Raw genomic sequence first — 15,665 nt, forward strand, 5'->3', positions numbered from 1 at the left:
CTGCTTCGGCAGACCAGATGAATGGCTCATTTTTGAGAAGTAAGACTCTCATATAGGCTCAACCACTTGTGCCAAGTGTGGAACAAACTTGGAGTAGTATTCTACGACACCCAGGAACGAACGAAGCGTGGCAACATCAGTTGACACTGGTGTGTTAACTATGGAGTCTAATTTCTCTGGAAGTGGCGAGATACCACGTCCGGTGACCTTGTGCCCTAGAAACACAAGTTCTGTAACGTCGAAGAGGCATTTGTTGTTCAGTTTCAGACCTGCGTTCGTGATCTTTTGCAGCACGGTCTTCAAGTCTGAAAGGTGTTCTTCTGCGGTCTTGCCAAAAACGATGACATCATCAATGTAGACGAGCACGCCAGGGCAGTGGTCAAGGATCGTCGCCATCATCTTCTGAAATGCCGCTGGCGCAGAAACCAACCCAAAGCAAACTCTTTCAAAACGAAAAAGGCCGTCATGAGTGATGAAAGCTGTCAGATCCCTGCTGTCAGGGTGCAAGAGAACCTGATGGTAAGCGGCAGCCAAGTCAAGTTTGGAGAAGTGTGTAGCGCCTACCAAAGCGTGGAGCAGCTCCTCTGTGTGGGGCAATGGGAAACTGCCTGGAACAATAGCTTTGTTCGGCTCTCGAAGGTCTACACATATCCTGATGCTACCATCTTTCTTGTTAACAACAACAATGGGGGACACCCATTCAGAAGCATCGATGCGCTCGATGTCAAGGCTCAGCAACCTCTGAAGCTCATTTGATACTGGTGACCGGAGAGAACACGGCCGACGGCGAGGCTTCGAAGTTACAGGCTGCACGCCTTGACACGTCTTAATGCGATGAGTGAACCCCTTAGCAAGACCCAACTCGGGACTGAAAAGTGAAATGAACTCATGTGCTAAGGCTGGCGGAAGAGCTTGGATACGGGGCTGTGTGCTTGACGGTGTGGAAATGGATGGAAATGGAAATAGCGGGTCAACGACAGTCGACAGCGGAGCAACGGACGTGTATAAGCACTTGAGAGCAGAATCCTCAATGCAAAGATCCAAGGCTTTAATGCCGTCAAGACCGATCAGACAAGTTCCTCGGTGAACAACATAAAAACGTAGCGACGCTTTGCGGCTTTTAAACCGAACGTCTGCCCGGAAACAACCTAGCACGGGAATAGGCGGTTGAGAGTAGTCAAACAGAGTAACATGCGGAGCAGGCAGGAGCGGTACGCTCTGAAAATATCGACTGAATCCTTGCTCCGACAGGATTGAAATAGACGACCCTGAATCTACAAGGAATGTCAAGGTGACATTCGCGACTTGCACTTGAATATGAATTCCGCTACGCGCGGAACGTAGCACAGTCAAAACTTCCTCAGCACTGCTAGATGACGAAACATTCATGAAATTCAACTTCACGGACTCGGCCTTGCATTTGACTTAGTTTGCGCTTGCATAACCTTTGAAAGTGGCCCTGACGACCGCAAAACGAACAAGTCTTGCCATGCGCAGGGCACTGCGGCGCTGAGGCGATGTGGACCCGCGAGCCGCATCGGAAACAATAATGTGGCGAACCGGAGCGGCTACTCTGTTCTCGGTTCCGCTCAGGGGGGCGGTTCCACTGAGACACACGTGAGCCGCCCGCGCTCCTCGTTAAATTCTGCTCAAAGGTGGCTGCCGGTTGTGAATTCCTTTTTTTTTTTCGAAGAATGCGAGGATGGTTGACAACGCTGCCGCAATGAAATTGCTTCGACCGAAGCAGAAAGCTCCTTTAGCTCTTCAGCAGCCTGCTCAAGCTGAAGTGCAATTCGGACTGAATTCTCGAATGAAAGTGTGGAACCCTCGAGCAGTAACCGCTCACGTACGCGATTGGAAGCTACGGCGGCAACGAATCGATCCGGCAGAGCATCATCTTGCGAGGCAACCGAACAATGTGACGCGTAACTCCCGTAGAGCGGCAACAAAGTCATGAACGGACTCGCAGGTGTTTTGGCTGGGGCGGTGAAAGCGATGACGCTCGACGATAACGTTGCCCGACGTCGATAACTGGTGCCGTAATGCGGCGAGTGCAGAGTCGTATTCGTCAGGAGGGGCCACGACAGACTTGTCATCGGCGAGTGCTGCGGCGCTGGTCCCTGCATGTAGCGTCTGATAAATACGCTGACCCTTCGCCCCCAAACAATGCAAAAGAATAGCCTTGCGTTGCTCCGGCTTGAATGCGGTGGCTCCGGATGCCAGCAAGTACACGTTGAACATCTGCTCCCACTGCTCCCATAGCAATGACGGACGGCTGGGCGTCGGAGGGAAAAACGGTGGCGGAGCAAGCCCGGTGAAGCTCATGGCGGGCGGATACGGGCGGCGCAGCGGGGCTGGGCGATACGTTCACGACATCTTCGCCGCCAATGTGGTATTGACCGAAGATTGAAGTCAGACTCCAGCCGTCTCGATGTAAAAAGCCGTTGGTTCCACGTCTACAACCATATATATAATGAAGAACAGAAGCGCCCCCTGGGGAATAAAGAACTGAACTGAATAACGAAACTGAATATAACACCGAGCACGTGAGAGCAGCTCGCAAGCGTGCTTTTGTGCTGCCTCGTTTTACGTCTTATCCGGTCACACAGTGGTTGTTATGTCGTCAATGCAAATACCTTCATTTCTCCACCCCCCCGAAAGCGTCTAAAATTGGTCCTACATCGGGCAAACGGGAAGGCGTATCAACGACCGCGCACATGGGTCTGTGGCTTCACTTAGGAGCGACCCGCACGGTCATCTTGCGACCCATTGTCACATGTGCGGTTGCACCCCGATCATTTATAATTGCAAAAAGGTGGAAAAAGGACGGCGAACTGTGCACGAGAGAAACTTTTGGCGCCTTTATTGCCTTTTGACACGCGAGGACGAACACGCATGCGGCAGCTCTCCGGTCATCTCCCTACAGACCAAAAAGACGAACTATCTGTCCTGATTATCTTTTTTTTTGTGTGTGTGTGTGTGTGTAGCCTGCCTCACGCCTTTATATGTCGCTTCTGTAAAGAAAGCATTTTATTGTTAGTTACCGCTCTGTTCTGGCTTTCTTTTTTTTGGCCAATGTCGCGCTGCGCAAAATTCTGCTGTCACTCAAGGTTACCATCCAGCCCAAATGAACGACTGCTATTAAATTGTTATATATATATATATATATATATATATATATATATATATATATATATATATATATATATATATATATATATATGATTGAAATTTAAGCTGGACAAATTTTACTTCAAATTCGAATCTTTCCGTTTCAGAATTAACCCGTAAGGGTTCTCTTTGTAGCCTCGGGCTACAAGGCGCGTGCATGATTTCCCTTTCATAATATTTTTCTTGTTCCCGAAAAAGAATTAAAAAGTGATTACTGGAAGAATAACTTTCTTTAATATTATGCAAACGGTAAAACTCTAGCGCCACGCTGCTTTTTCTTGTTTTGTAAATCCTTTCCTCTCGCATATTTATTTCATGTTAACTGATCAAACAACGATCCCTTGCCATGGTCTTTCGGTGCCTTGCACGCGCAGTTGAAGTTTATATAAACTCGTTCCCTCGATAAACTTTCTAGCTGATAGTCAGCGCCTGCATGCTGTCTACACCTCCCGTAATCTTGCTTTCAGTTCGCTTTTGATATTAGCCATGAATGCACTTATCTTACCAGCTCAAATTATAGTTCGAATTTTGGAGTATCAGCGCTTAGGCGAATCACACAGAAAAGATCGACACACAAACTCCAATGGCTAGTAAACGTATGAGTTTATTGCTTCTAGCCTTGAACTTCACGCATCTACAGAAGAGAACAAAGAAAGCAGAGAATAAAAGTAAAAAGGAGAATGGGAAAATACAGCAGACCTATCGCGATAGACGCCATATCTACTTTCTGTGCAAAAGCAGTTACGACAAGCAGGCGCACACGTTTCCTGTCTTTTTTTTTTGTTTTTTATGCATAAAAAAGGCTTAAAATATTTCCCGTGTACGGTACTCTGTATTTTCGCACGATCTGGAACCTATCGCAATCAAGTTATGTTTCTAGCGCTCGTATCGCGTATTGCGATTTCTATTGCGTTGTGTTTTCCTTTCTTTTTCATTTCATAAACCCAGTTTGTGTACGTGTTTTTCCTTTCTTTGTTTTTTGTTCAGTTTTTTAGCTTCCCCACTGCACTCAGCCAGCAGCGCTTCCTGTCCACGGCAACTTTTTTCTTTTAGTAATTTCGGGTGTTTGCCCAACATCGAACGCTTTCTTCCTTTTTATCATCGACTAAATGTAACGCCTCAGAACGTAATTCATCGCCGTCAATACATTTCTCTTGAAATCGGAGCCGCACCTTCAAAGCTCCCCACCGAAGACCCTCGCAGAACTCGATACACGAGGTGGACGCAGTTCCGCTATGCGCATGCGCGTACCTAACAGACTGCTAGTCGGAGTATAAATGACGTCAGAGAACACTCGAAATGTCTCAGAAGCTAGCGTGACAAAACAAAGATCACCTATGTTTTAGCAAACGTACACGGAACTAACAAAGTTCTGATATATATATATATATATATATATATATATATATATATATATATATATATATATATATATATATATATATATATATATATATATTACTAGAACTTGCTCTGGCAGTGCGATTGCTCAGCTGGCGGAGGAACTATGGATACGTGTAGCTGCCTAAACTTCGTGCTTTTGGGTTCAAATGGCTTTGTGGCTCAGAGGTTTTTTTTTTATCGATTTCAGCAAAATGTAGCGTTATGCGTGAAACATTTCGCAACGATTACACACGCACGCAGACACTGGTTACTTTAGTGCGCTTAGAAAAATGTGATTGCCGGGAAACCCATCAAAATAAAGAGCAACAAGTAGCACCGCAAGAATGTCTGTAGCCGAAAGCACGGACGCTGGACAAATTGATGCACAACACTCATTCGAAGTGCCATCCTGGACATTGTTAATGCCACCATAGTGTCGAATTCACATCTTGTGAGCTTTGATTGGTCCAGATGGCTGCTACGGCGTCTCCGATTGGCTAAAAGTGTCGCCATTACAGAATGCGGCAATATGGTGGATCCCCACAATGCTCAGAATGGCTCCCTCCCATGGTATTTGAGCAAGCGCAGTGCCAGTGTTCATTATATGTTATTGTAGAAGACTAGCTATAACAACTTTGATGCAGGCCTACGTATCTCTCAGCCTTTGCGCCGAAATAAATGTCCATATATATTTGCCACACATCATTATCAAGCTAGCTGAACCTCCGTATTTGAATCCTCCGTAGACACTAGCGCCATATTTATCCCTAGCGACTTTCGTTCGTAGAAAACGTTACGGCCACAGCACCAAGCCATGTCGTAATGACAGGAGAAGAGGGATCACCAGTTTCGCACAAGCGACAACGCAACGCGGCAATTCTAGCCGTTAAGTGGAGGAAACCCGCGTCGAATTCGTGTTCGGCGGAATAAAAAAAGAAGAAAAACAGGAAAAATAAGGCTAATGGTTTGGTGCCGCGCTCTGAATCGGCGCCTCGGTGACGTCACCGGAAGCTAATGCTATACCAAAGCAGACGGATCAAAGAAAGCATTGTGTTTCGCTGACTGAACATTGCACGCCCGAAACAGATGACAACTGATACTGCTCGGCCCTTCTTTTTTCTTTCCGCACATTTGCTCGCGATCACTCGAGAACGTGAGGAAAATGGCGCAGGTTTCAAGCGGATAAGCAAATCTTAGAAAGCTCAGAAGCGTCGAAGGAACAACAAAGGCTGGAGAACGGCATTGCGAAGGACCCGATATGCCGAGGAGTCCCCTTCAAATACCCCGGCCGATACTCACGAATCATTTTGTTATGTATCCCACTTTCAGTTTCAGTGAGTGCAAGAACCGCTCGTAAGGACAGTTTCGTACGCGTTGCTCTCAACGCTTATGAACCGAAGGTCGCGCGGACGACGATGAACTAATACACGCTGTGAAACTGATTCAATGACACCGCGGAACCAGGACTTTCTGGCAGGACCCAAGTAAAACATCTGAAAGAAAGAACAGACAATTTCATAGAAAGCGACGACAAAATACGGCACACGACTCAACAGCTGCGGCAAACGAATGTCCGTACAGCGACCGGAGTACATTACGGAGCGTTGTCCCCAGAAGCGACGGTTGCGTGAGATCGTGTTTTGCATGGGATTCGATCAAGTTAAGTAACTGACCCTTCTACGGCGATCCCATTCTGCGTCTTATGATGGTCGCTGTCTAAGGAATGAGAGCCCGGAAAAAGAGAAGCAAGAAGAGCGAAGGTCACTATCGAAACGGGACGGTCCAGCGTTGGGTAATTTCCAGTTGACAGCTAAATATTTGCGGCCATGGCCTTATTGATTCATCTTGAGAGGCATGTGCAGGGTCAGAGTTGAACGTCTGTAAGTCGTTACGCAACGAAAGGAGCTACTTCGCTCGTTACGTAGTGTCGTTAAACGCGCACTCGCTCGTGCGTCAAGTAGCAGCAGAAACGATGACCAGCGAGAATTTTTGTTTCTTCTTGTTCAGAGATATTGGGTAAAGGAATTGAAACCCTACGACATATATTTTCGCAAGTCCAGCGTGACCCCGTAAGCTGTCGTCCCCGATGACGTCACGCAAACACTCGGGTCAATGGCGCATCTGCGCACTGCCCGGTGACACGGTGCTCGAATTCTGCACGCGAAATTTAGGGAGACATTTACGCCTGGCGATTCGAGGAAACGCAACAAGAAATGCGTAGTTGCAAAGATTGTACATATTAAATCCTGGGGATTCTGCGTGCCATAACCGCAATCTTAATGATCAGACACGCCGTAGTAGAGGACACGAGATTACTTTTTTTCGAACACGTGGAGTTATTCACCATGTACCCAATGCACGACACACGTTATCTTTTCTTTTTTTTTTGCATTCCGCCCCCATCGGTATGCGACCACCGGGGCCTGGATCGAACCCACGACCTCGAGCTCAGCAATGCAATGCAACAGCAAATGAGCTACCGGGCCGGATAATGATTGTAAATTGCTTATACTAATGAAAAGTAGTCAACCACGCTGAAGTGCATCAGACAGTCTGACCGCGATGTTTCGATAGGTGGATTCATCTCATCAAAGGCGGCATTGTCATTCTTTACGGATTAGTTTCATACGCTGATCACTGGTCCTCGTACTCTCACTTTGTCACAAAATCCGGTCGTGAGAATGGGTCAGGAAGAACCCCTTAAATACAATCGCATTAGAGACAGATGTGACGCGATGCAGAATTAAGGCAAGCAGACGACAAGTCAACGGCGCTCCCTCCGTTTGCTTTAGGTTTCAGCCGCAGCTAGCGCATCACGATCGGCACAGGACAAACAAGTACGAGTCTAGAGTCAACTCAAAGGACGCTTGGGTGTTTACCTTTGTTGGAGATAACTGCATCACCTTGGGATAGTCTTCAGAGCTGCCGCTGATGCATATTCGCGAGGAAACGTGCAGAAGGTGGCTGACGCGAAACTCTCCGGAACAGCAATTGGTACACCGCCAGTACAGTGCGTCACACTCACCTCGTGTGAAGGGCCCGGTCTCAGTGCATGGAGCCGTCGCCGCCAAATAAGTGTGCGACTTGTCACGATAAAGTTCACCGGAACACAGTTCATCAGAAAGCGCACGCGACAATCTGCTGTTTACGGTCCGAAAAAACGCTCCCCGTATCCTACATGCCATGGCACAGCGATGCGAGTGCCGAGCACCTGACAGGCTACGCATTTGGCTGTCCGCATAGCCTGTCACGTGCTCAGGACTCGATCAGGTGACAAGAGCGTGCAGCTTATCGTTGGCTACGCGATATATGCAGTCGACGTAGTGGGTTAAATGCCCAAGATTCCCGCCGCACTGTCGTGGCATACCACTACACGCCGGCGTGACAAATTCGGCTCGTTCTGGGCTAAATTTAGAGAACTGTGTAACTTGTACGGCCCTCGTTAGACAGGGTCAGTGCCGCTTGCTGGCCACACGTCTCCTAATAGCCCTTGAGCTAATATTCAAAGTAAGAAAAAATATTTAAAAAACGGTGCTGCTGAACTTCGAAGCTTGCTGAAGTAAGCAATTTCGCAACTGTGACAACAAAACTTATGCACTTTCTCTGCGCTGGCCAACGCCTCTTTCTGGCAAATACTGCGCTAGGCACAGGTCTGAGTTTATCAAAATGGTATCATCAGTATTACAACGATCTCTTTTATTAAGTTTCTAATGTAATGGTATTAAAGACGTTCAACAATTAGATTACGATATGCAGAATAGACAGTTGAGAAAAAGGGACCCCTGGCAACAACTTCTGCAATCGATTCTCGCCAACCTAAAAGGCCTCCTCTAAATTACATTATAAGAAGCACCATGGTTTATGCATTACGGCAAAGAAATCATCGATTTCGTACTGGGGTATAACCCCCGACAACTTTATACACCACCCCAGCACTGGTATAGCGCATTGTGATCAGCAGGGACAAGCTATTAATCAGCTTCTGAAGGATGGGGCATTGTTAAAGACAGATTATTCAACGTCAGGCTGAAGCAATCCGTACAACATATTCATGTTAATTCTGAAAGTGTGCTGCAAGACTTGGCGAAAGCCCAGACTTTTTTTTTTTTTTTTTGTACAGAGGTTGTTAAGAAAGAAGACAGGCCACCGACGTCCCCCTGACAGCACGTTCTACACTGCTAGAACGCGCCGATTCGCAGAAATTATGAAAACATTTATTGGTGGAGTTGTGTACGTCAAAGACAATTTCAAATCCATTTACCCATCGCGCTTGCCACTGGCACACTTCCCACTCTAAAACAATTTGCACACTTAAAGGTGAATAAGGGCGTTAATCGTTAATAATTCACGCTTTTACAATCTCCAAACTGAATGGTGTAAGGGTGCGAGTTTAGACAGATTTGTAGACAAATAGGATTTACACAGGTAAGCCTACAAGGTATAGAGGTATGAAGAGATAGAGGTTTTAAGGGAAAGAAAAAAAAAAGATTGAGGAGGTGTCGACAAATTGCTAGACTGAAAAATATCTATACATTACTTGATTAGCTCAAGCAGGATAGGTTACTATTTGACGCGTCCTGCCCACCGACGGGGATGTCAGTAAATCATCATCATCATCATTTTTCAGTACGGTAACTGTGAGGAAGGGTAAACACACACACACACACGTCGAATCGCGCGGAGTCTGCGTTGCTAGGCCAGGCCCACGTGATGCTGACATCTGGGTGCCTCGGGCTTGCGGCCAGTTTGGACCACAATGATCGAGTACGTCATCACCAAGCCCACGAACTGCGGAGAGAGAATGGGAGAAAAAGTGATTCCTCGGCACATAATTATTCTTATTAATGTCAACCAGCTTAATAAAAAAAAAAGACGGGACAACGAACGATAAAAACAGAGCGACCTCGCGGAACCCTGAATATTTGTACATATTTCGTGCTTTTCGGCGAATAAAGCAACGAGAATTATGGACCGCTTGCAACGCCGGACTAGACTTGCGACTTTAAGAAAACCACTGTGCTACGTGATTACTGTATACCAAACGTTCTTCTCCTTTAGTTCGAACGCATTTTTTATGCTACTGTGACATGCAGTGCAGTTCGGTCTGTTGAGGTGGCTTAGCTGAAGGGGCAGGCCCTACTTAGGTGGCAATTAAATCGCCATGCCATTCAAATACAAATGAAAAAGGGTCACTAACTTTTTTCAATTATTCACTTTAGGCACATGTGCTGGTCAAGAAATTCAAGCCAAACAGTACTGCAGACATGTTTGCTTAGCAGAACTCCCAAGGCTAGAACCACTTTCGAGGTCATCATCATCATCTTCTTCTTCTTCATCATCATCAGCTTGGCTACGTTTACTGCAGGGCAAAGGCCTCTCCCATACTTCTTCAACTACCCCGGTCATCTGCTAATTATGGCCATGTTGTCCCTGCAAACTTCTTAATCTCATCCGCCCACTTTCTGCCGCCTCCCTGCTACGCTTCCCTTCTCATGGTATCCAGTCCGTAACTCTTAATGATCATCGGTTATCTTGCCTCCTCACTACATGCCCTGCCCATGCCCCATTTCTTTTTCTTGATCTGAACTAAGATGCCATTAACTCGAGTTCCCTCACCCAATCTGCTCTCTTCTTATCCCTTAACGTTACACTCATCATTCTTCTTTCCATAGCTCGTTGCGTCGTCCTCAATTTAAGTAGAACCCTTTTCGTAAGCCTCCAGGTTTCTACCCCGTAGGTGAGTAATAGTAAGACACAGTTATAAACTTTTCTCTTGAGGGATAATGGCAACCTGCTGTTCATGATCTGAGAATGCCTGCCAAATGCACCCCATCCCATTCTTATTCTTCTGATTATTTCAATCTCATGATCCGGATCCGCGGTCACTACCTACTCTAAGTAGATCTATTACCTTACCACTTCCAGTGCCTCACTACCTATCGTAAACTGCTGTTCTCTTCCGAGACTGTTAAACATTACTTTAGTTTTCTGCAGATTAATTTTAGACCCACTCTTCTAATTTGCCTCTCCAGGTCAGTGAGCATGCATTGCAATTGGTCCCCTGAGTTACTAAGCAAGGCAATATCATCAGCGAATCGCAAGTTACTAAGGTATTCTCCGTTAACTCTTATCCCCAATTCTTCCAAATCCAGATCTCTGAATAGCTCCTGTAAACACGCTGTGAATAACATTGTAAACACGCTGTGAATAAATTTATCTTATCACAATTGAGGGCCGGCCTGACGCCCGGCCCTCAATTGTGATAGGAAATACAATGCCTGTGTCAAGAAGTTTGGGGTGATGTGCTCGTTGTTACTGTTTCTAACTACTACTAATATTACTAATTAGAGAAAAAGAAAGATACCAGTACTAAGTACTCATAACTACGTACTCAGCACAGCAGCACAATTTGCCATAAATCCAATTTGATTTCAGCATTAGAATGACAGAGTGTATCAATCTATCGTCGATATGTAGCCTGCCCTGGTGAATATCGTTGCTTCCGTTACTCCAAGCAAAAACTGATGAAAGCTAAAACGCTCGTGCTGCGTAGAGCTTCGTTGACTGATGCACAAGCACCCAATGCCGAAGTAACCGGTGCGTAAGCACCTATCATATCAACATGACACTGAAAAACAGGCACGCAAGTGAGCGCACAAGCATCTGCAAGTGGAAGGGCTCTGACACGCACGACATCACCTGTAGAAACTGTACGACTCGTGCACAAAACGCCAATGTGCCTTTTTCTGTTTCTGCGTCTTCATTTTGCCCATGCGCTGATATCAAATTCCGACGACGCGTCATTTGGATCTTTTCCAGCTTTTACTTCTGTTGCTAAGTTGTTGTTTGTTTATGAGCACTGTGCAATCTGTGTATGCCTACACGGACTTTTTCTTTTGTAATGGCGGTAATGTGCCATTTCCCTCTTTCGATTGCAGTCTTTGTGTTTGTTGCTAATGTCTCCAACACTTTATTTTGCGAAAGCGTTGTGTACTTAAACAGAGCTTAGTTATGCCGGTAGCGATAACCTTCCATTTTTCAGTGTCTTTTGTTTCTGCATTACGTCTTTGCTTTTTTGTGCGTGTGGTTTTTCATGCCATTTTTGCGTGATTGTTTGTTACCACGTGCCCATCTTTTGTACCGAAATTGTCATCAAGTGTTAAACTGTGCCACATGCTCCTCTCACTCAATGCCTCTGAGGAGGCCTGCGGGGAGTTTCTATATTAAAGAAAATAAATATGTACCACCTGTTGTGCTCTTGCCCTGGACGCACGGCGCATTCGGGAGCAATCTCTCCCGTGGTTGGGCCCCCTCAGTGACCGGCGGCACTTGGACATCGACGAATTCCGCCACACTGTCAGACTCTGTAATGACCGCACGTACCTATTCTGGGAGGCCGCAAAAGTCCCCTCGGCCAATCAGAGCTGAGAAGAAGGCGGATTCGACAACATGGCGGAATTGGCCAATGCCCGCAATAGCATTCTGACATGTTGACTGCAGCGAGTCATGATTGATTGTTTTGCACGATGTGGGGTTGGGTGCGTTTGTGCTTTCTTTTTTTTTTTTTTTACTATGCCTTGAGGCCACCCTCCTCGAAATAATAAGAATTATAATAAATTGGTACAATAAGGACAACACCGATTCCGACTATCAATTGAAAGGTTGATAGCACCATAAGGACAACACCAATTCCGAGTATCAACTTAAAGGCCGCATAGTGACGGCTGAAAAGAAGGGACACAGAAAACGTATCCGCGCATTCCTGAAGGGAGGGTAGCGCTTTTCATTTCACTCGTGTTTGTGTTTGCCCGCCTTCCCTTCGCTACCATAAACCTTTAGCCAAATTGCTGAACCTTGAATCGTTCTACGAGTTTCACCCACCGACGTTAGCATGGGCCTGTCAACAATGAAGAATCCAGAGCCAGTGAAGCAGAGCTGTTTTTCGTCGATGGTCATGCTGAAAAGCTCCACCTAAAAAGAGAGAAACGTTTTGCATTTTTTATACAATAAAGTGGGCAGTTAGGCCTTTCTGGAACTGGCTATCCATAAATTATATAAAGCACTCAAGCAACAATGAATAAGGAAAATAAAACAAGAAACACACAAACACCACACACACGAACACGAATTTCAAGCACCCAGTGTCCGTGCGCGCACTAGTACCCGAAGCATGGTCCAGTAACTGTGCCAATAAGGCTCATGTGCCTAGTAACGCTGGTAATTTGATTAGAAGCATATTGATACATGCATATACTGCGTGTTTCTGTGAAATCACGTGGACGCCGGACCACGCGGGTCTGGAGGGGAACGAAAGGGCGAACGCCCTAGCTCGAGCGCTAATCAACCGAGCCGGGCAAGACCAATGGTCTCATCAATCCCCACCCTTTACCTTCATGCCCCTGCCGTCCAATTAGTGCGACCGGCTCGAGATCCAGCGACTCAACCGCAGGATTTATCCACCGCCTCACAGAAAGCTCAGCACTTAAGATGCAGTAGCTCTCCGACTTATTCAGAGAAACACATTTCCAAACCTACACAGATACTGTAAAGTGCTCCCACATACATATCGCGGCATCTGCCCCTGGTGCGGTGACACACGCCCTACACTCTTTCACATCTCGTGCGGGTGCGGGGGCAAACCTCAACACTTAAAGACGCCTATCACGTCATTTGAGCGATGAGAGGTACAGCTGACCGGCGATACCCTGGCAGCACAAGAAGCTCTCGTCAAGCAAGTACGTCGAGCAGCCATGGCCAGTACAGTCCTGGAATGAGGACACCACCCACTCGACCTCAAGAGCAACCACCTCGATGGTGCGAATAAATGTTTTCTTTCTCTCTCTCTCTCTCTCTCTTTTGGACGATGCACGCGAGCGCCCCGACGAAGACGGCGAACACTCTCTGGCTCTCGAGCTGTCGGCTGCACTGGCCAGCGCTGCAGTCACCCTTTGTAAATATACTTCCGTCGAGGCGCCCGCGTGCAACGTCCACAAGAAACACGCAGTATGCATGTACCATTATACCCGGCGGCAGAAGCACCGTCCCGGTGCGTCTAAATATCGGTGATAACAGGAGAGCAGTATGGTTTGAGGCGTGTGACATGCACAAATAACGTCAGTGGAATTCGGGGCAGATGAGGCACTGGTACCGACTGGGGCGATGTCGTACGTAACTGGAGTCACGGCACGCAGCACTCGATATGGGTCTGTGTACCGAAACAATATATAGCAATTAGAAAATTCGCTTACTGACTAAACATGCATTGAGTCACGCACCCAAATGCCACACACGAGCCAAAATCACTCCACGACCGCGAGAACTAGTCGTGTCACAACGGCGGCGCAACGAGAAGCACCGGCTGCGGGGAGCGCGCATCCCTGTTCCAGTGCGAACGTTCCGTGCTGCCGCTCCATTCGCCACTTCAGTGTGCCGCTCCTACGGAACACGGCCGATCCCAAGACGTGCCGAGAGAACGGCGCGCTGCATCGAGGCTCAAGCCTTCTCAACTGAACTGCTCGATACCCACAACAAACCACGTGACCTCCAATAAGTCCGCGAGGCCGCGAATGCGCCGTCGCATCTGGGACAGCACAGCGTTGGCGAAAACGGCGGCAACGCGCCTGGAGTCGTAGCCAGCAGTAGAGGGGGCTAAGGTTCCATTATTCTGTTAAGTTTCCCCATGCTTGGTGCATAATAATGCAACTATTACCTTGAACGGACCTTTGGTCTGCTTGAAGGCGTGTACCATCCTGTACTTGTCTGGGGCGAACGTTCGAAGGGTATGCGTATTCGTTCATAGGCGATGTGTCAGACATAAAACAGAGCAGGGCGCCGGCCGGAAAAAAAAATTGGAGGTTGCAGCTATACGGACACTGCTGGCAGTGGCGGAGCCAAGGAGGGGGGGGGGGGGGTCTGTAGCCTATTCAGCTTTGCGCTATACAGGTGGTGTTGGATTCGCTGCGCCAGTAGTGACGTCGTTGCGATCCGTCGCAGCCGAGCACGCGCGGGCATCAGTGTCCCTCCCGCTCTGAAATGGCTAGGCCACGCGTCATACGGACTCCTTAGGAGCAGGCAGCTTTCAGTCAGCAACGCCGCGAGCAAAATTGAGAACGAGCTCGTCCGCGACGTGCCGATGCTGCAGCCTGGGGACAAGAACAGGCTCAAGCAGCCGAGCGCAAGCAGCAACTGCGTACCGAGGATCGATCCAGCCGCCTACCAAGTCGTCGTTTAATGAACCGTCGGGATTAATCCAGTGATAAACACCGGGGCCGCACGTTTCATTTTTGCTGTTTAACCATCTGCACGCAGTGCTTGGGCGGTGATCTTTTGTTTTTGTGGCAGGGCATCAACATTGTGACGTGGAACTCCCTCCTAATCTTCCCTATACCCCGTGGTTAGAGCCTGCTGCTTACAGCGAGCCGCCGGACTCACCTGGCAGGTAACCCTCGGAGGCAGGTTCAGCACAGACACCGAGTCGAGCACGGCCTTGAGCTTGAGAGCCTGCTCCTTGACGTCACCGGCAGAGAGAGACGCGTCAGCGATGGAAAGACACGTGAGTGCCGCGTAGGCTGCCGTGCACAGTAGCTTCTCCGTGCTGATGTGAGTGCTGACCACGGCGTACGCCACCACGCACGCGGAAAGCGCCGAGATGAGGAAGTTGACCAGCACTGCGAAGCGCAACCAGTCGTCCACCTTGCGAACTATCCTGGCCACGGCCGCCATGCTGGCTCGGAGCCTGTCCACGGCTCCCGCCAGGTCTCGCGTCGTCTGCAGCGCAGAGGACGTCTGACCACCGCCGAGAAGCTCGTGGGCCCGGCCTACCTGCGGAGGCGTTATTTTAAATATGAAATGCTTTTAGCTACCGTTGTCGGCGACCTTCGCGTGACCTTGGGCCAAAAGCCAGAGCCGTTATACGGGCACTCAAATGAGAACGTCCGGGCAAGTTGCGAGAACAAGACGAGATCATCCGGGCAACCAGTCAAAGCTTCGGAAAATGCGGTCCCTGGCTCCCAAACCTTTGTACAGGAACACGTTACATGCGCTAGTTATTGCCCAAACATGTAACAAAAAATTATTGCTTCCGAGTTCTTCCTAATGTTTGTTCACAATAT

The 15,665-nt window shown here is 47.9% G+C and overlaps 1 protein-coding gene and 1 pseudogene across 1 annotated transcript; both read right to left on the minus strand.

Annotated features, from left to right (window-relative positions):
- Positions 1-48: 48 nt before the first annotated feature.
- LOC142564466 (uncharacterized) lies at positions 49-8,819 on the minus strand (annotated as a pseudogene).
- Positions 8,746-15,351, minus strand: Gr2a (Gustatory receptor 2a). Its single transcript, XM_075675251.1, has 3 exons — positions 14,986-15,351; positions 12,436-12,525; positions 8,746-9,342 (listed from the first exon to the last, which is right to left on the minus strand). The coding sequence occupies exons 1-3, from the start codon at positions 15,274-15,276 to the stop codon at positions 9,247-9,249; spliced, it is 477 nt and encodes a 158-aa protein (XP_075531366.1). The 5' UTR covers positions 15,277-15,351; the 3' UTR covers positions 8,746-9,246.
- Positions 15,352-15,665: the final 314 nt, after the last annotated feature.

This window comes from Dermacentor variabilis, chromosome 11 (assembly GCF_050947875.1).
Source record: "Dermacentor variabilis isolate Ectoservices chromosome 11, ASM5094787v1, whole genome shotgun sequence".
NCBI lineage: Eukaryota > Metazoa > Arthropoda > Arachnida > Ixodida > Ixodidae > Dermacentor > Dermacentor variabilis.

What these genes read in the sequence shown, in the direction of transcription:
- Gr2a (XM_075675251.1), bottom strand. Translation starts at nt 15,276, where the DNA reads ATGGCGGCCGTGGCCAGGATAGTTCGCAAGGTGGACGACTGGTTGCGC. An exon ending in CTCCGAGGGTTACCTGCCAG is followed by an intron (nt 12,526 to 14,985) that starts GTGAGTCCGGCG and finishes CTCTCTTTTTAG; the next exon opens with GTGGAGCTTTTCAGCATGAC. An exon ending in ACAGGCCCATGCTAACGTCG is followed by an intron (nt 9,343 to 12,435) that starts GTGGGTGAAACT and finishes CTCTCTCCGCAG; the next exon opens with TTCGTGGGCTTGGTGATGAC.